Source organism: Piliocolobus tephrosceles, unplaced genomic scaffold (genome assembly GCF_002776525.5).
Source record: "Piliocolobus tephrosceles isolate RC106 unplaced genomic scaffold, ASM277652v3 unscaffolded_20, whole genome shotgun sequence".
NCBI lineage: Eukaryota > Metazoa > Chordata > Mammalia > Primates > Cercopithecidae > Piliocolobus > Piliocolobus tephrosceles.
The window spans coordinates 2,171,939-2,192,293 of record NW_022302087.1 but is presented as its reverse complement, the minus strand read 5'-3'; the positions used below and the strand labels follow the sequence as shown (position 1 = coordinate 2,192,293).

Below are 20,355 nucleotides of genomic sequence, written 5' to 3'. Positions count from 1 at the left end.
TTCCCCATTCCCCACTTCCTACATAGTCCTTTAGAAATGCAATTGAAACCTTTTACCTCCCCTTCACTAGAAACTCCCTAGAGGGCAAGTTCATCTAACTGTATGCTTAGAAGCTCCAGTGGAACTTCCAGCCACCAGGAGACTGCCTCCACAGATAACAGTTGATTTACAATCTAAAGTCCCACTATGAAACTCTCTCCCACCTAGAAAGTTTTCAGCCACCTTTAAAACCTACTTCTGCCCATGAAATGCTAACTCTACTGCCCAGTAGATAAGGCACCAAGCTAGCATGGGGACCCACCCACCTGCTCACCTCCTCCCCTGAGGTACCATTCATGATAGGCCCCCTTTAAAAGTGTCCACTTTCTGCTCCAAAGGTGAAATGGTACCCTGAAGGCAGTAAGCCTGTACTTCTTCCCCTAAGCTAGTTTTGGAATAAAAAGTCACTTTCTTTACACCAGACCTAGCTTTTGTTAATTAGACTCTGCAAGCAGTGGGCAAGTGAACCTGTAATGTGGTTACAATACAGAAAAAAATCACTTAATTATGAATGCAAGAGACTTTTAAACTAAAGTTTATTTTAGCCTGAGAGAAAAGCACAGAAATCAAACCAAAAAAAGAACAAAGTCAGTTGAGAGAAATACTTAGTCATGACCTGGAAGAGGAAGAAGAATGTTCAGAGCTACTGGGGTGGAGTGAACAGGAAGCAAATGGAAAGAGATGAGATGAGAGAGGTCAGTGTTGGGATCACAGGGCATCGTGGGCATGGGGAGGGAACTAGAGTTTCTTTTAAGCAGAGTGGGCACTACCATTGGAAGTTTTCAGGCATGGGAACGAGGTGATCTGATGCAGGTTTTAAAAAGATACATGGCTGCAGCATGAAAAATAACTCACGGTAAAGATGTACAGTTTGTTGATGAGACTAAAGCTTTCAGTACCACAGGGAAACAAAAAGTACAAGAGTCTGGGGGCAGTACAACATGGGAAATGAAGCTGGGGAGGACAAATAGGGGTCAGATCATGAAGGGTTTTGTTTGTCAAGTAATAAAAAGATTTTTTTTTTTTTGTAATCCTTTCATGCTGATGTCCATAAATTAAGATCACAGCTCCAGAGAGTTTTACATGTTTATAAGATGAGGATCTTTAAAATTGGATAACAGTTTATATCACACGGAATGTGCTTCTACTGTCAACAGCTCTTTGGCATTAATTATACTGTCTAACTTCAGCTGATTTTTTTGAGATTAAGAACATTACATAAACTAATGCTTAATTGCCTGTTAAAGAATACTTATACAACATCTGAATGCTCATTAGTTATAACCTCCTGTATGCTGACATTTTATTAAAGAAGTCTTTTTCTTGAACCATTTTAGGGATGTTAAAGATTCATTCATATTGGCGTTGAGGTTGAAGGGTAAAAAGTACTATACTAGAGCACAGGAGATTCCGCTCTAAACCTCTGTTTCTTGTTCTGTTGAATAATAATAGGGCCTACTTCATAGAGTTATACTGAGGATATACAAAGAATGTAGCTCAATGTTTAGTGTAAGTGCTCAGTAAATAATACCTATTATTGTTGTTATGATCATCTTTATCCTCACCATCATTCATAATGCATTGGTAAGTTTCTTCCATTAAGATTGTTTTTCCCTAGAAGAAAACCTAGGCAATACCATTCAGGACATAGGCATAGGCAAGGACTTCATGACTAAAACACCAAAAGCAATGGCAACAAAAGCCAAAATAGACAAATGGGATCTAATTAAACTAAAGAGCTTCTGCACAGCAAAAGAAACTACCATCAGAGTGAACAGGCAACCGATAGAATGGGAGAAAATTTTTGCAATCTATCCATCTGACAAAGGACTAATATCCAGAATCTACAAAGAACTTAAAACAAATGGCCGAGCGCGGTGGCTCAAGCCTGTAATCCCAGCACTTTGGGAGGCCGAGACGGGCGGATCACGAGGTCAGGAGATCGAGACCATCCTGGCTAACACGGTGAAACCCGTCTCTACTAAAAAATACAAAAAACTAGCCAGGCGAGATGGCGGGCGCCTGTAGTCCCAGCTACTCGGGAGGCTGAGGCAGGAGAATGGCGTAAACCCGGGAGGCGGAGCTTGCAGTGAGCCGAGATCGCGCCACTGCACTCCAGTCTGGGCGACAGAGCGAGACTCCTCCATCTCAAAAAAAAAAAAAAATACAAAAAACTAGCTGGGCGAGGTGGCGGGCGCCTGTAGTCCCAGCTACTCCGGAGGCTGAGGCAGGAGAATGGCGTGAACCCGGGAGGCGGAGCTTGCAGTGAGCTGAGATCCGGCCACTGCACTCCAACCTGGGCGACAGCGAAACTCCGTCTCACAGAAGAAAAAAAAAAAAAAAAAAGTACAAGAAAAAAACAACCCATCAAAAAGTGGGCAAAGGATATGAACAGACACTTCTCAAAAGAAGACATTTATGCAGCCAACAGACACGTGAAAAGATGCTCATCATCACGGGTCCTCAGAGAAATGCAAATCAAAACCACAATGAGATACCATCTCACACCAGTTAGAATGGTGACCACTAAAAAGTCAGGAAACAGGTGCTGGAGAGGATGTGGAGAAATAGGAACGCTTTTACACTTTGGTGGGAGTGTAAACTAGTTCAACCATTGTGGAAGACAGTGTGGCAATACCTCAAGGATCTAGAACTAAAAATACCATTTGACCCAGCAATCCCATTATTGGGTACATACCCAAAGGATTATAAATCATGCTACTATAAAGATACATGTACACATATGCTTATTGTGTCACTATTCACAATACCAGAAACTTGGAACCAACCCAAATGTCCACCAATGATAGACTGGATTAAGAAAATGTGGCACACACATACCATGGAATACTATGCAACCATAAAAAAAGATGAGTTCATGTTCTTTGCAGGGACATGGATGAGGCTGGAAACCATCATTCTGAACAAACTGTCACAATGACAGAAAACCAAACACTACATGTTCTCACTCATAGGTGGGAAGTGAACAATGGGAACACACGTACACAGGGTGGGGAACATCACACACCGGGGCCTGTAGTGGGATTGGGAGGCAGCGGACGGACAGCATTAGGAGAAATACGTAATGTAAATGACAAGTTAATGGGTGCAGCAAACCAACATGGCACATGTATACCTATGTAACGAACCTGCACGTTGTGCACATGTACCTTAGAAGTTAAAGTATGAAAAAAAAAAAAACCATCACCCAGATCAAGTTATGGGACATTTCACCCAAGAAGTCGTTAAAGCCCCTTTCCAGTCAATCCTCACCCCATTCCCACTCTGGCAATCACCATTCTGATTTCTATCTCCATGGATTATTTTTGATTCTTCTTGAAATTCACATAAAGGAATATACTGATTTTGATTTTTTTTAATTGCAAAAAAAGATTGCTTTTTGTGGATTGTTTCTAACATTCATATTGTGTTTACAAGTCAACAGTGATTACGAAAAAACCAACAATCTCATAAAGACCAAAAAGTATTACATGAAATAATATATACATGCATATACACACTCACATACACACAAATGTGTTTTAGTTTGTTTTTGGATGAATCTTAAATTGTAAAGCAAATTTTCATAAATAATTCTAAGTCAAAGTATCGGCCATGAGAAGGCCTGGCAACAGCACTGGGGGAAAAAATTACGTCACTTATTTAATCAACAAATATTATTGAGTGCCAAGTATGAGTCAGTGTCATTCTGGATATTAGAGACCCAGGGATAATAGCAAGACAGTCCCTACTCTCATGGAGTGCGTTGGCATCTAGTGAAAAATAGAGAAAATAAGCAAGCTACGATTAAAAAACGGTAAAAAGAAATAGGTGGTAAAGGAGATACTTTAAAATAGTAATATACTTTTTGAAAAAAATAAAACAGGATGATAAAAGTGTGACTTATCAGAAATGGGATGGGCTACTTTAGATGGAGTTGTCAGAGAAGATCTTTCAAAAGCTTAGAATTATGAAGAAGACAAGAAGGCCTATGTCCTTTAGGAGCCTGTATGCAATGGGAAGACAGAGATTCAAACAGATAACTTCATCTGACTGTGATCACTGCTCACCATTGCGTGTCAGAACACAGAATTTAACAAATAACTACTGAACGAATTACAATACAATCTCATCATTGCAACAGTGCCTCTGTGAATACCTGAGTTTGCTGAGGAGAGTCAAGAAGACCCTAAAGAAGGGAAAACTTGAACTAAGACTTAAATGAAAGGGTAACTGACACTGACATATGAGTTGCTGAGGCATTCAAGTAAAGGAAGTGGTACAGACAAAGGGATGAGATGTGATAAAACAGAACTACTAGTAATTTAGAACCTTTGGGAAGCAAAGTGGGGGCTAAAAGTAGAGGCAGTAGAGAAGAGGATTTGTGTCATGCTAAGGAGTTTGTAACTTGGCCGGGCCCGGTGGCTCAAGCCTGTAATCCCAGCACTCTGGGAGGCCGAGACGGGCGGATCACGAGGTCAGGAGATCGAGACCATCCTGGCTAACACGGTGAAACCCCGTCTCTACTAAAAAATACAAAAAACTAGCTGGCGAGGTGGCGGGCGCCTGTAGTCCCAGCTACTCGGGAGGCTGAGGCAGGAGAATGGCGTAAACCCGGGGGGGCGGAGCTTGCAGTGAGCTGAGATCCGGCCACTGCACTCCAGCCTGGGCGACAGAGCGAGATTCCGTCTCAAAAAAAAAGTAGTGGGGGCTGAAAAGGCTTTGGAGTAGAAGAGTAAGGTGATGAGGTCTGAGTGCTGGATTGACTCACTACCCTGTCAGCAAGTGCAGGGAAATAAAAGCCCCTCTCCGTTTTTTCTTGCTCTTAATTCAATGTGCTCCTATGCAAAGAGCACAGGATTTGGATTCAGAGAAACTGGGTCTGAACGCCTGGAAAGCAGCTTAGGTTTGTAACAGAGGATAAGGGTTTGCTTCCTTGAAAACATTCTTTTAATTCTATTGGATATCTAAAACATTCAGCTGATTTCATTTTAAAAGTGATAAAATTCTTCTGTCAAGAAATTTCTAGCATGCAATGATTATAATTACATGTATGTATGTAATGATTACATGTATGTATGTATAATCATGTATAATGTGTGTAATCATGTATAATGATTACATGTATGTATGACAATAAGATAATGAACCACAGGGGGAAAAAATCAGTTAATGATTTCATAATCATACCTTATATATGTGTGACATTTTCAGTTCTTTGACTACATTAAAGTAATTTGAATTGGTTACTTGCTGTGGGTAGGAAGTTAAGCCAGCTCCATTTCATTATTTCCAATTCTTCACGAAAGAAATGAAAACGTTTGGGGGAAAGGTGTATTGCTAATTCTTTCATGTCTCTGTTGTAAAATTTGGTTCCATTCTTGATTGCTTTTGTTGCTATTATTTTCTTTCTTCTTGTATTTAAACATTGATAATTACTTTTCGGCAGTATAATTGCACTCACTTGGAATTTGTATAATTGTAGTACACTCACCTTTTCCAGCTAGGTAATGAAGAGCTTCTTTTCATTGCTAGAACATCATTGCACAGCTCCTGTTTTTCTTCAAAAGAACATAGACAAACAATCGCATTTGGATGATCACACAATAAACTGAACCAAAAGAAATGTTAGCGGTTCATTACCTACCTCTGTATAATATGGATTTGTATTCAAACGTCCATTTATAAAACTGTACCAATTGTAAGAAGATTTATAATATGTTCTTATGGTAGTTTATAATGTTTCAAAATAAAGTTTATGTAGTACAGACAGTTATCCTAGAGACTCTGTAACTTTTTTTGGTAATTTTAAAATTTTTTACCAGAGCCTGGAGCACTGATCAGAACTTTTGATTCCCTGCTTTCGCCAGCCTCTACCAAGACAACCATCTTCCCCCTAATATCCCACTCTCTCCTATTTGGGGTTCAGGTTCAAAGACATTCTGACAGATTCCAATACAAAATGTGTCTCCAGTAGGAAGGTGAACTTTAAAGCAGGAAGAGACCTAGAGTCATTTAGTTAGTCTCCTCATTCAGAGGACCTCAGAATTTTAGGTTCACAGAGTTTGGTGATTTATTTCCAGTTCACAGCAAAGCAGAAATTCTATGATCCACTTGGATTGTTCTAAGAGTGTCTTGGGGACAGTATAAGCAATGAGTCAATGTGTCCTTCTTCCATGTAGAAGTCTTTATTATAACTGTTTAGATATCTTGTTACACTAAGTAAACCTTTACCAACAAGTTTAGGGTTATTGAAGGCTAAGTAGCAGAGGACATCAACAAGCAAAGTTCTAGATGGTGGGTAAATGGCTGAGGATCTGCCTGACCCTTTTAAGGAAAAAGGATGAATGGACAGATGTTTTCCAACCATGCTGCAGGCACCATTGGTTTTACTCACTGACTTGCAATGCAAAGTGAAAAATTTTAACCCAACAGCTAACTAATAGAAAATAATAGTCATTTGAAAACATTTCACAATTTGTTCCTGCCAAACCTAGGAAGAGTATTTAAATTTAACTATTAATTTTAGGATAAAATTACATTAGCAATTTTTCTAGTACAATTTGGAAATCCAACAGAACCATACTTGAAGGCACAGTAGTAGTTTGAACTGTCTATAAAAGATTGGCTTTAAAATTAAGACACCCTTACAAAAGAAATCCTGATGGTGGAATTGCAAATTATTGTAATTAAGATGAAAAAGAAAAAGTGTGATTTCTTAGGGACCTCACTAATGGGCTAAAACATAAAGTTGTGAATGAATAGCTGATTACGTTACCTAAGCAACAAAGTATGAAGGAAGGAAAAACATGCCACCAAAAGAAAACATAAAACCATGGCATGGAGTGATAAAAAAAAGGATTGGGAATGATGAAACCAAATGAGCTGAGACTAAGATCTTTGAAAGTTATTTCAAAATAAGACAAAGACAACGAAAATAATGGATGTGCTTCTCGGGTCCAATGGTATAATATCAAAATAAAAAGATAATGGCGTAATAATATTAGAATGCATAACAAAAGAATTACAATAATAACAATGAACACTAAGAAAATAAAACATTTTGAATCCAGTTTGTTTTCAGCTTCTCTATCCAGGAAATTATTACTGGATTGAATATTATAAGATGGCAACTTCATGCCTTAAATAAGTTCAAGTCTTTTACCTGAGACACATTACATCGCCTGGACATGAAGAAACTATTTAATAAACGTGTTTGCTGAACTACTTTTAGGGACCTCAGAAGAATCACGAAAAGCAAAAAGTTACTAAAAGATGAAAACACGGGAACTGTCATCATCATAATTTTCAAAACAGATTTTGAAAAGTATTGACCTGATTTCCATCCTAATCAACATTAGAATGAGAATTCAAGACAGAGAGTGGCATAAGTCTATGGAAATTTCAGGCAGCGTGGCAGTGCTGGGGACACTATCCTCAGTCAGAAACTGTCTCTCTGCCGCGCCAAAACACACAATGTTGGCAGCTCACCCTCTCTCTACTCCTGTCACTTCTAGAACAACAAACTTAATTTTTTAAAATCCAAGTTGCTGACAAACTTCTGATCTATATATTAGGCTGTCAAACCATATTGAAAGCGTCTCAAACATTATAATACATATATGAGCTGATTTTTTTTTTTTACCTTGGTTTATAAGAGGAATTTCCTTTTTTTCTTGTTTCAGTGAAGCATCAGTGTTGCTTTTATCTGAAACCTGAAAAACAAGCTCTTTATTTAAAATGGTACAGAAACATAGGACATATTACACAACTGATAAAAGACCTTGAAAAGCAGTGTCCCCAGCAGAAAAGAGATCAAAATGTTAGCAGCAGTAAAGCTATGCACTTATTATAAAGGGAACAAATGGTACATGTACAAAACAATAATGGTATAAATCTCAAGGATGATTGTATTATCATAGTTATTATTTACTCATTTGATTTCTTTAAAGGGATTTTTGTATTTCTACTAATATTTGTGCAGGTATTTAAAAAATTGATATTACACATGGATTAACAATGTCTACAACAAATGGGTCAAGTCTTTGATTCACCAGAAACAACCATTGAGCCTCTATTGTTTTGAAGAAGCTTAGGGTACCTCTGGTTGCTGCAAAGCAGACAGAGCAGGAATTCAGCATCTGTGCAATGAAAACTTTGGAGAGTTTGGGGCTGGGGCCTGTAGTTCCAAAGCATAATAGATAAGGAGATGGGGATGGGGAGTTGACCTGGAATACTGGGGGATGGGATATCTCATCTTCTGACAGAATCCCAGGCAAGTTGCCTGAAGGGGCTGCAGAGTCTTAGCGTGTTGACTGCTGGAGTCAGGAGGGTTACTGGCACCTGGAGAGAGAGGATGGGTATGTGTTCGTGTGCGATTGGGAGGCTGAGAGGGTGGCAGTGGATAGGGGATATTTGAGGGATGGAGTGCACCATTCATAAGCCAGGTCTATGATCACTTTGGGAATTCTGTTAAGATTCATTTTATAAGGCTCACATAAAGCTGACTTACACTTTGGGAATATACCTTAGATGAGAGACAGAGAAAGAGAGAATGTGTCTGTTTATGCCTTCGGGAAAAGACAACCAGAATGCTCCCTCTATGTATTTTGTATATATGTGAGAAGGTAGAGGAACAGGCAGTTATGAAAGAAAGAAAATGAAGAAAGCAAGCAGAAGGCAAAAGCTCATGTCTGCTCCTTGTTCTGAAGACCCCTGAACACACACTGATACGCACACAACCATGTCCCCATCTGTTACCTCATGTAAGATAGGGAGCTGTCAGTTTTTTTCAAGTTTGTTCATTGTGGATATATCTTTCATCTTTCATGCCCCCTCCAACCTGCTAAACAAATGTGGTCTAGAGAGGATGTCAACTCGCTTTTTTTCCCCCTCCCAGGAAACAAAGGAGTATTTTTACAGAGTATTCTGGAAACTGTGCTCTCGTAGGAAGCAGGTTAAATGGGCACACACGTAGCCTAGCAACAAAATAACTGTGTAGCTGTCTATCATTGCCATTTCCCATTTCACCTAAATCAAGAGCAAGAAAAGCCTTATGGATAAGGGGAAAAGAAATAAGACTACTTATAAGCTACTTTTGTCTATTTCAAAAAATTTTGTACTTAAACTGTAAATAAGTGACTGTCCCAGGAAGTAATCAAAATGCATATTTTTTAAAGATTCATTTTGCAAAAAATCTTGAAAGTGACCTTAAAGTGTATGTTTTATTTACTTCTGATTAATTTAAAGTTTTTTTCTGATGCGCTGATATATAAGGAAAATCTACATGATATTAAGTGTCTCCAACTTTGGACTAAAGATTTTTCGGACCAGTTTATAAGCAGTATAGACTATTATCAACAATAGCTAATAGGAACCACAAGATAGGCTTATGAGAGGAACTATTTAATGCCTTTCGTTATAAGCACTTTGTTATAATCCAAGATGATTATATCAAAACGTAGATTATATCAAAACGTGTTAATTTTCTTGGTAACTTTATTTTATGATGAAATCAGACAAGATGAAAGTATCCAAGGTTAACAAAAATGACAGCACTCCCAGAAAAGAAATTTTGTTGTTGGTGTTATTAACAGAGCCTCATGAAATTAATTATGTTTGTATTCTATTGTTTAGTTCTCTGCTTTGAGTTCTGAAGGGCTGTTTTTTCTAGGATCAGATATGCCCTTTTACCCCAAAAATGTTACTTGTACAAAGCTCTGCCATCTCTATAACATGAAAAATTTCTTTTCCTTTGTTGTATTATCTTTATTCTAATGTTTAAAAGATTTTTGGATAAATGATTTAAAGCCTACAGTATTTTCTTTGAAATAACATTGCGTAAATCTGATTTTATAGGATGCTGCCTTCTATTACAATATAGTTGAGAGTCTGGATTTTTTCAAGATGAGACAAGAAAACACACAGCTGTTTTTTCAATTACATTACTTGTATATTTGATCTTACTTACAAAGGTCTTTCATTTACATTAATTGGTTTCCTTATAGAAACGTTCCTCAGTCACTTAGGCTTAACTGTGTCTCATATTCTGAAGCTGGAGGAAATCTTTTGCCTGAGATTTTTACCTATATCATGAAATAGACAACACCTCACACAAAGTAAGTGAGATTATAGTTAAGTCTTAACATAGAGTTTAAGACATCTTAATTAAAATTCATGTTAACAATGAGCAGGGTGGGATTTGTCAGTTCTCCAAGGGATGCAATGGATCAACATAATACCGCATGCTCAACTTTGTAATGTATCTACTTAAGAAGATAAATACATCATAAATAAGTCAGAGGACAAAAAGAACATACCACAGGCAGCTGTGCAACACCTATTTAATTTCATTGCTGTTAAGGAAACTTAAAAACTGGGTAATATCACTTTATCTGATTTCTTTACTTCTACTCCTTTACCCCTCCACGCCTACTTCAAGCACTTATTATTATGAAGGAGCCATAAGGGCTATAAGACCAGTAAATACCTTTCTGCCAACTTCAAAGACTCCTTCTGTTTGCACTCATCCACAGTTAACATTATGTTCCAGGCCCTCCCCTTCACTCAGTAATTTATTCACTAACACTGGGTTTCTAGTGTAGGCCAGAAAGTATTACGGTGAAAAGTTCAAAGTCCTGCTGATATGGTTTGGCTGTGTCCCCACCCAAATCTCATCTTGAATTGTAGCTCCCATAATCTGATAATCCCATAATCCTGTAACAGGAGGGACCTAGTGGGAGGTAACTGAATCATGGGGGTGGGTTTTTCCTGTGCTGTTCTTGTGATAGTGAGTAACTCTCATGAGATCTGATGGTTTTATAAAGGGTAGTTCCCCTACACACGCTCTCTTGCCTGCTGCCATGTAAGACATGCCTTTGCTTCTCTGCCTTCCACCATGATTATGAGGCCTCCCCAGCCATGTGGAACCTCTTTTTTCTTTATAAATTATCCAGTCTCAGGTATTTCTTCATAGCAGTATGAAAATGGACTAATATACCTGCCTTTATGGAACATGTTTTCTACATTCAGTAAACAAAAATATAAATATGTAACATACTGTCAGGTATCGGAAGTTCTGTGAAGAAAAATAACACAGGTAAGAGAGAGTGGTATAAGTTCTTGCATAATCTGATCCCCTCACCTCTCTGCCATCATCTCACATCTTCCATTTGGCTCTCCAGCAGCTCTTTTACAAATATGACAGGCACACTCCTCTCACGTCTTTGGTTTGTTGTTTTATAGACTTGTTTGCTCCCCTAGTTTTTTCCTAGTCTTTCCTAAGCATCCCCTCAGTGGGGCCATCAGTGGTCACTCTACCTAAAATTGCAACTACTGTTCACCACATGCAACACAGATACTTCCTATTCCCTTCCCATGCTTTCTTTTTCTCCCTAATACTTGTCATTATCTACCATGCACCATATTTACTTATTCATCTTGTCTATTGAATGATCACCCCACTAGAATGGAAGCTCCACAAAGGCAGGGAGGATTGTCTGTTTTTACCCCTGCTGGATCCCCACTGTTTAGGACAGTAACTGATGCTCAAGATATTCACAGAATAAAAGAAAGTAAAAAAAAAATCAAGTTATGAAAACACATGTGTGTTGCTGACAGTGGTGATGGGCATGGTGTGAGTAGTGGAGTTCAGCTATATGAACGACAAAGGAAAAGGCTTAGGTTTATGCTTCTCTCTTTCTCTCTCACTCTCTCTTAGCTGTATTATTATTTTTCTTCACAGAATTTATATGACATGATATTATATTACTTATTTACCCTTTTATTTATTTAATATTCCTTAGGGTACTGGAGGCCAACAATGGTCAGGGTGGCTACAGTGGACTAAGAGAAGTAATGAGCAGTGGGATCTGTAGCCTCAAAAGACATCAGGCTAGGACATCTAGGGCCTTGAGGGCCACAGTAAGGTCACTGAGTTTTGTTCTAAGCATGAGCATCAGCCATGGAAGTCTTCTGAGTAAGAGAATGACATAATATGACATATTCTGGATGACATACTCAGATTTTTAGACTGTGGAGGCCAAGAGAAACAGTAAGATGATTTATAGGAGTACTGTTGTAGTCCAAGTAAGAGATGTCAGTGTGTTGGCCAAGGTGGCAGCTATGGAGGTGGTAGAATACGTTCTGTGTTTAAAGGCTGATTCAGCAAGATTGGCTGATGGGTTGAGCACAGGATGAGAAAGGAGGAGAGAAATTCAGGATGATTCCCAGGTTTTGGCCAGAGTAGCAGTGAACGGTGGTATCATTTACTGAGTTAAGGAAGCATGAAGATGTCTCTTGGAATTCTTTCCTCTCTTGATCTCTATAGCCTTCTATGTCTCACCTCTCTCTGGGTAGTTTATCCTTTTTCTGTCTACTCTCAAATTCTCAAGGAACCTATTAAAATTTCTGGACTTAAGCTGTCACACTTCATGCAAACAATGGCTTCATCGGCATCATCAAGCCTAACTTTTCACCTTTGCTCCAGTTATTTCCAACCGATCTCATGACACACGTGAATGTCTTGCTGAAACTTCAAATCCTCCGTCCTATCTTTGACCACCTGGTCAGATTCCCCTGCCAATGCTCTTCATTTTACTCACAGCACCGTTTTTGTTCCAGATTGCCATCTCAGAACTGCTTTCATTATTTACTTTTCCATACTTCTTACCAAGCTGTACTAACTTTCTTTTAAAATTTCTTAAATTTTTCTTGTCTTTCTATACTACAATTTTCAGGCAGCATCATCCCACTTGTTTTTGTTGGTCTTTACTTTCTCCTTTTTAGAGCCCAAGCCATTATCCCAATCTGATTAATTTTTTAAACAAAATATCCATGATTAGATGTTCCTTCTTAAAACCATCCCTACGTCCTGCATGCTTACTATCTCAAGCACAAACTCTTTATCTGTCTTTCAAAGCTCTTTTCAATGTGATTCTAAGTTATCCAGACACAATTTTAGTATTTCTTAACAAATATTTCTTGTTATAATCAAAATGTTCTCTTCAGAGTTCCCTAAAATTACCATTTACACTCTTGCTTCTACATCTCTGCCATGTAAATGTTCTACCTGGAATGGCTTCTCTCTTCTCTTCTTTCTTAAAAGTTTTATCCATAACTTTTAAAGACAAGTATACATCCTACTCTTTCCAAAACATCTTTTTTGTTATTACTCCAGCACATATTCTTCCTTCCTCTGAATAACTATTAACAGTAAGTTGCATATAGTTTACTTTTAGTACAGTTATCAATAGTCAAGCATTTTACCTATGTGACCCAGATAAGACTGGGACCCCACAGCAGCCTTGGACTCTTACCTTGATCCTTCTAAGCAAAACTCAAAACGTGGCTCCATCTCCCAAAAACAAATCCAACTCTATACAGCTTTGATAAATTTACAGATTTTACTAAAGAGTATATTGGAAAATGGAGGAAATGATTACATGTAGCAAAAAATTGTATCAACTTAAAATTATAATTAAATATCTATTTTTTAACTTCTTCATCTGCTAACTGCCTTATCTCTCTCTGCACACCTGCAGCTTCTCCAGTTCTGCAGCTCCCGGTTTTTTCACTTTGGGCAGTGCCCCTCCTCCCTTCTATCTTCCACATAAGTTCACTCTTCAGCTTTCTCTTTTTTTCCACAAAGAAATTTTGCTTTTTCAATTTTCATTCTCCTAGCTCACCCAATAAAGGCTGAATTTGTATTCTTTAGAATTACAGAAGGTGGCTTTAAAAAATACTTTTTATAATGCAAAGGATTATTTTCATTCTATCATGAATATAATTCTCATAACAACCTTGAGAATAGATGGCATTATTACTCTCATTTTATATACAAGAAAATAGAATATCAAAATTTGACACAACTGACAAACCTCATGGAGGTCTGAGTTTGAGCCTGGGTCAGCCTGTCAGAGTGTAGAGCCTGTATCCTTTCCATAACATACTACTACTTCATGGTGTTGTAAAACTGTCTTCCATTTTTTTTGTTCTTTCAGCACAACAATCAGATACTTGACTTTTTTGGTGTCCCTCAAAAATCTCTAACACAGTATTGTTCAATAAATTTGCAGTTAATTGGCTCGTGGTTGGTGGTAGTTCAGACTCCACCACTTGAATATTTCAATTCCTTATAAGTCATCCACAGGATTTTTCCTTAGGTCAGGGACTATAACACACATTGTTTTTGTGTCTCTCTGTACATTTCCTGGAGAACTGATGAAAAATCCTGTGGAAGATGAGTATAGATGATCTTTCCTTCAAAGCCCTTAGGGCAGCTCTGGTTTATATCTTGTAAGAGGGCTTCCCGTGAAAGGTCCACTATTATTAGCAATGATCACAGCATTATACAGATTATAAACAGGTAATGGTAGCATCATCAACCAGGAATGGTGGCATCATTAAAGCTGATGAGAAATCACCTGCTTTTGAAATTAAGGCAACTTCAGTAATCTGAAACTACGTTATTATACTACCAGCACAGTTTTCTATTTTAAAAAGGCATTCTGTTGGGAGTCAGAAAAATGAGGTGTATCTAGGGTGAATGCAGTTGATTTAGGGACTAATTTTGCAAGTTTTTTGTTTTTCTTTTTTATCTGCTTTTGAGTTACTTTGTCACCTTTTCAGTCTCATTGTTATGAGTCACTATCATGTAGTACTGATGCCAAACACAGTACTTATAGTTGTTTTTCATTTGTTTTGGCCACCATAAAACATAAACCTAGACACGGTAGCAACTCATCAGTTCTAGATGTTCTTCAGTTTTTATAACATACCATGAAGGCTCTGTTAATGATCTTAGGGATTCAGAGTGCATTGATGCTTTTTCTAAGCTGGAATCTGGCTCTTTTGAAGCTTCCCCAAAGAGCTGACCAGGTACCACTAGTAAATGACTTAGCTCAGTTCTGAGACAGGAAGATGGTTCTATCCACTCATTGCTATATATCTTTCTTGAGCCTCAGAAAGTTCTAGGCTCCAGAGGATACTGTTTCATAATAAATACGAGGTTTCATTGCCAAACTCTTGAAATACTTTTGTCAGTGGTGTTCTGACCATCAAGTGTTTAAAAATGTCTATAGATTGGGAAAATGAAACAGATCCCTCTGTCAGTCTGCTCTTGAGGCCAACTGCAAGCCAAAAGAAGACCTAAATGACCACAGAGACAAAAGGGTCAGTTAGTCCAATAAAAAAAAATTGTATGGTTCCTGGTTATTAAATAGAAGGTCTATTCTAACCTTACCATAACCACACCATACATACTTTCTCATGTCTTAGCAAATCTGGGTTTGCCTCTGACATTCAGAATAGTAACTGAAAGATTATTATTATAAAATATGAACAATAAACACCAATATTTATGAGAAAGGTATATATGTTGCTTCATGTTAGAATTAGAAAATTTCTAGAATGTTGGTTTGGAGTGTGTGTTCCTCCAAGATGAAAAAAAGCATGTACATGTGTTTTTTTAATAAAGTCAGTACTTTCATCGCTCTGTCTTGAGCCTCAGCACGTTGTTGCTATTCAACTTCTCTAACTGCTGGCATTGGTAATTTTATTCCCCTGGTGTTCCTCAGTTTTGCAGCTCGCTTCAAATTGACCATTTGCTTTCCTGACCATCTGCTATGGTCTGGCAACCGATTCTTCCCAGTCATCTTTCAGAATAGATCCCCTAGGATGTTCAGTCTGTGTGGTTATCTCTTACCTCTCACCTGGTGATGTAATTTGGATGAGCTGTTTACTTCTTTGATAGGATGTAAGATAATCTAATTCTATTGTTTCATTTGTATTTTTATAGTTTTTATGAAGCATTGTGTAGTAACAGCTGATAAGATTGCATCACTTTTGAGGGGCATGCAAAATACCAGATCCATTCTCAGATCCAGAGTGGTATGGAGTTTGCCTGGAGTAAAGTTGAACTGCCAGTTTGTCACATAGCAGTGCACAGGAGTTTGTAACTACATCTAAACAAACCCTTAATCACAGCAGTACCACAGGACACTGTTCTTCCAATAACAGCAGAACTGTAGCAATACCTACTCAGACACTGATTCTCCTGACAAAGGCTAGCATACCTATAAAAGGTGTGATAAAAAAAAATTTCCACTTCCTTCCCATCTGGGATTAACTGGGACAAACTGGAACTTTACAAATGGGTTTGGAAATGCCTGAGACAGAACACAGTTCAGAATACTCACTATTCATCAAAAAACAGGGCAGGACGTGTTTTGAGCGCGGAAGAGAGAAAATAATAAGATTTTCTGGAGGCCAAAGGTAAAGCAACAACAGCTTATGGAAGGGGTTGGTGGTAAAGTTATGACCACAACCATATTGCTAGAGTATAATCTTGGACAAGAAAAATACTTTCTTTTTTTAGAAGCTAGGAACTAGTGGAGACCCCAAGAAGATGGGCCTCATGACTACGACTGGACTCTAGCTTGACTAGAAGGACAAAAGCTGGGTCTTAGAAGAAAAGAACCATTAACACATTGTTTAGGTCAGATGTAGGGTGAAAACGGAGAGAAATGGGCTTAAGAGAGCTTAATCTGGGCAAGGCATGGATGATGGATTGGTGTTTTAAAACTGATTCAAGATACTTGGTTGGAGAGGCCCATCTAAAAAACTCTGGAAACACAAGCCAAAATGCTGAATGTTAGCCAGCGCAATATATAAGTGGACCTTGAAACTCCCATGCCTGAGTAAAGTGTATTTAGGTACTTCAACTGACCCAAGTGGAATGGGCTGATTGAATGGATGTAGGGGACAGTTATGAAGGTGGGAGGTAAAGGGAGATGTCACATGAAGAGTGATTACACAAGGAGGAGCAAAGTCTAACAGCTGGGGCTCAAGGTGCCCACTTCCTGGCAGTGTGACCTTTAGCGAGTTTAATTTTCCCCATCTGTAAAATACGGGTGAAAAGAATACTTGCCTCTCAGGTTATGAAGAGGTGACATGAGATGATGGAAGAACAGTACCTGAATTTCATCATGGCCACACAGAAAGAGAAAAGACCGACTCTACTAGAATACACATTCCTGTGCGCATGTGCGCATGCACACACGCGCGCGCGTGCGCGCGCACATACACACACACACACACACACACACACACACACACGAATTTCTGGACAATTCAGCTTTACAGGGTCAGAGATAACAAATATGGACCACCCTAGCTACCCTAAAATGGTGGAGAGGGCTGTAGCTGTCCTAACAAGATTATGAAAAATAAGAAGTTTGCTGAAACGCAGAGTCCCATACCAAATATCTCCGAAGGAACAACTGAGAGGCTATCTAGAGCATTTGGAAGAGGATTAAGATTTTTTAAAGAAAAACTCCTCATTATTTTCCTGGCAGTTTTTTTAATCTCCAGAAAATGCCCGGAGCTTTAACCAAATCCCAGTTGGAAACTTCTACAGCTCCAAATGATGTGCAAGGTCTTGCCAAGAACACGCTCATTGCATGGACTTTGAAAATGAATGGCCCACACTGGCTAAACGGCCAAGCATAAATATCAAAAAGAAAAAATGCGACCGGGCGTGGTGGCTGGCACCTGTAATCCCAGCACTCTGGGAGGCCGAGGCGGGCAGATCATGATGTCAGGAGATCGAGACCATCCTGACAGGGGGCTAACACAGTGAAACCCCGCCTCGGCTAAAAATACAGAAATTAGCTGGGCGTGGTTGTGGGTGCCTGTAGTCCCAGTTACTTGGAAGGCTAAGGCAGGAGAATGGCGTGAACCTGGGAGGCGGAGCTTGCAGTGAGCTGAGATTGCGCCACTGCACTCCAGCCTGGGTGACAGGGCGAGACTCTGTCTCAAAAAAGAAAAGAAAAGAAAAGAAAAAGAAATAATGTCGTGGAAGCAATACCAACAAAGAATATGAGCAGAAGTAACTAGAGATGTGACAAATGAAGCTCCACACCACATGAATGATTTGGAGCATGTTAAATGGGAGACATGGTGCAGAACAAAGTGCCAGACATTAGAAATGATCAGAAAATAAGGATTGTCCCCACTGGGAAAAGAGGAAACAAGAAGAACGTGGTTTTTAAAAATTGCTTCAATAAAGCTGGGCAGGGGGCTCATGCCTGTAATCCCACCACTTTGGGAGGCCAACGTGGGTGGATTACTCGAGGCCAGGAGTTTGGGCCAGCCTGGCCAATATGGCAAAACCCCATCTCTATTAAAAATACAAAAACTAGCTGGATGTGGTGGCGCACGTAATTCCAGCTACTCGGGAGGATGAGGTAACAGAATCACTTGCAATGAGTGGAGATTGTGCCACTGCACTCCAGCCTGGGCGACACAGGGAGACTCTGTCTCAAAAAATTTTTAAAGGTAAAAGAAAAAAATAAAAAATTGCTTCAATAGACCACAGGCCTTAGAATAAATGTAATAAGAAGAGCATTCAATCAAGAATTGAGGGGCTCAGGGTGGTAGGGAGAGAAGAAGTTAGGAAAACAAATAAAACATAACAGCCACAGCAGTGAGGTAATTTTGGAGAATGAACAATCAGATGGCTAAAACAATCAGCAACGGTAGGGTTAAATATGAATCTGGAAAGTAACAAATACTTTTGTCATTTCACTTGAAATTGCATAACTATAAGTATAAGAACCAGAGTGAGATGTTGCCTGAAACATGGAACAAAGAAAAATAAAGTGCCTTAATATGAAAAAAAAAAACATTTCAAAAGGCAGACTGATAGACATTTATTAATTTTATTAACATAGCGAAAACAAATCTGCCAGTCAGAATGGAATTATTCTCCTGAAAGCATGAAAAAAACACAGTTATAGGAGCATAGGCCGGGATAAGGCAAAGGTTCCCAGAGTCAGTGCTCTTTTAGGATTATAGTTGCATTGGTAACATCATCTCCGTCATGTCTCTTGGGGTAGCAGACACAGCAGGCTGTCTTAGCTGGACGCCTTTTAAATATTCAGGCACCCAGCTCACCAGCAACTGTCAGATTATAATTGGCCAGCCCATGCAGATGGGCATAATGGGACAGAATGCATAGCTTAAGTCAATATATGCCTTCCAATTGAACTGCGGCTTTATTTATCTTTTAAATACCTAAACTGATATTATGCTATAATACAACAGTTTCATGAATTTGGACAACATGAAGTCATCCCTGTGAGATGAAGTTTCTTTGGTGTGCTGAATATATCATATTTCTTAGTTTTATTAGTTTTTTATACCTAAAATAAGACCCTGGGTCCCACATCCAGTAAATTTGCCAAAATAATAAATGCCACATTTGGGGGCCAGGGGAGGGAGTCTTTTGTGGTAGCTATTTATTCTTTCTTAAGTGACAACCTCCTGCACCACCATTAGCACTGAGTGCCTTCCTTCTTGAAATTTAATAGACACAGGGGCACACACACACTCACACATGCACACAGATACATGCTATAATTAGAAGATAACTAGGAAGGAGCACGGGGGATGGGACGATCTTTTTTTAATTTCTAGTTTTAAGAAAGTACAGACAGACAACATTGAGGAGCAATTATTTCCTACTTGAATTATTGCGACTCCAGCCAAACAGAAATTAATGTGCATCTCTGGATAATACATGTTTATCCAAGTTAATTAGACACCATGAGTATGAAAACAGACATCCTGCTAGGATCACAGAGACACAAATCATACCACATAGCTACACACAGTAATATAAGAACTTGAGAACTATTACCTGAAAAGACAATATTTTAAATATAAATGCCATCTCTAATTCATGAAAAGGCACTTGCCAAAAGCTCTGTGCAAAGCTGAGAGAGGTGACAAAGTAAAGGCTACATGAAAACTCACACAGACTTTGAAACTTCTGAAAAGCAAGTGTTGAATAGTAATATTCACAGGTACAACTATATTACATTTTGCTTTGAAGAGGTCAAGAGAGGTGGCATTATTTATAACACCAGTTGCAGTTTTGTCTTTCTTTCTAGTCTCTGATTAAATTTTGACCCTTTTCCTTTTGAAAATACTTTGGTGTTTACTTTTTTCATTTAGTTGTTCTTTATTGTTAATAGTGAGGCTATTTCTGTTCCCATTCACAAATCATGTCTATACCTTTTTAATATCCCTTCAAATGGCTTCTTCAAATGATTACAATTTATGGATGAAATGATATGATGTCTGGGAGTAATGGGGGCAGAGAGGGAATATGGATGAAATAACAATGGCCATGCGTTGATAACCACTGGAGCCGGGAAATGGGCACATTTCCTATGGTTGCACTATGTTTAAAATTTTCCAAAATGAAACAACTTTTAAATAAAACCTTTGTTATAGTTATGTCATGTACTTTGT

The 20,355-nt window shown here is 38.6% G+C and overlaps 1 protein-coding gene across 2 annotated transcripts in view; it reads right to left on the bottom strand.

Annotated features, from left to right (window-relative positions):
* The window catches only part of MORC1 (MORC family CW-type zinc finger 1), a 175,596-nt gene that overhangs the window by 27,847 nt on the left and 127,394 nt on the right, over positions 1–20,355 (bottom strand). For both annotated transcript variants that reach the window (XM_023210742.2, XM_023210752.1), the window contains 2 exons: positions 7,685–7,754; positions 5,534–5,600 (listed from right to left, as the gene is read on the bottom strand). In XM_023210742.2, the coding sequence (XP_023066510.1) occupies positions 5,534–5,600; positions 7,685–7,754 (137 nt within the window). The remainder of the gene's footprint in view (positions 1–5,533; positions 5,601–7,684; positions 7,755–20,355) is intronic.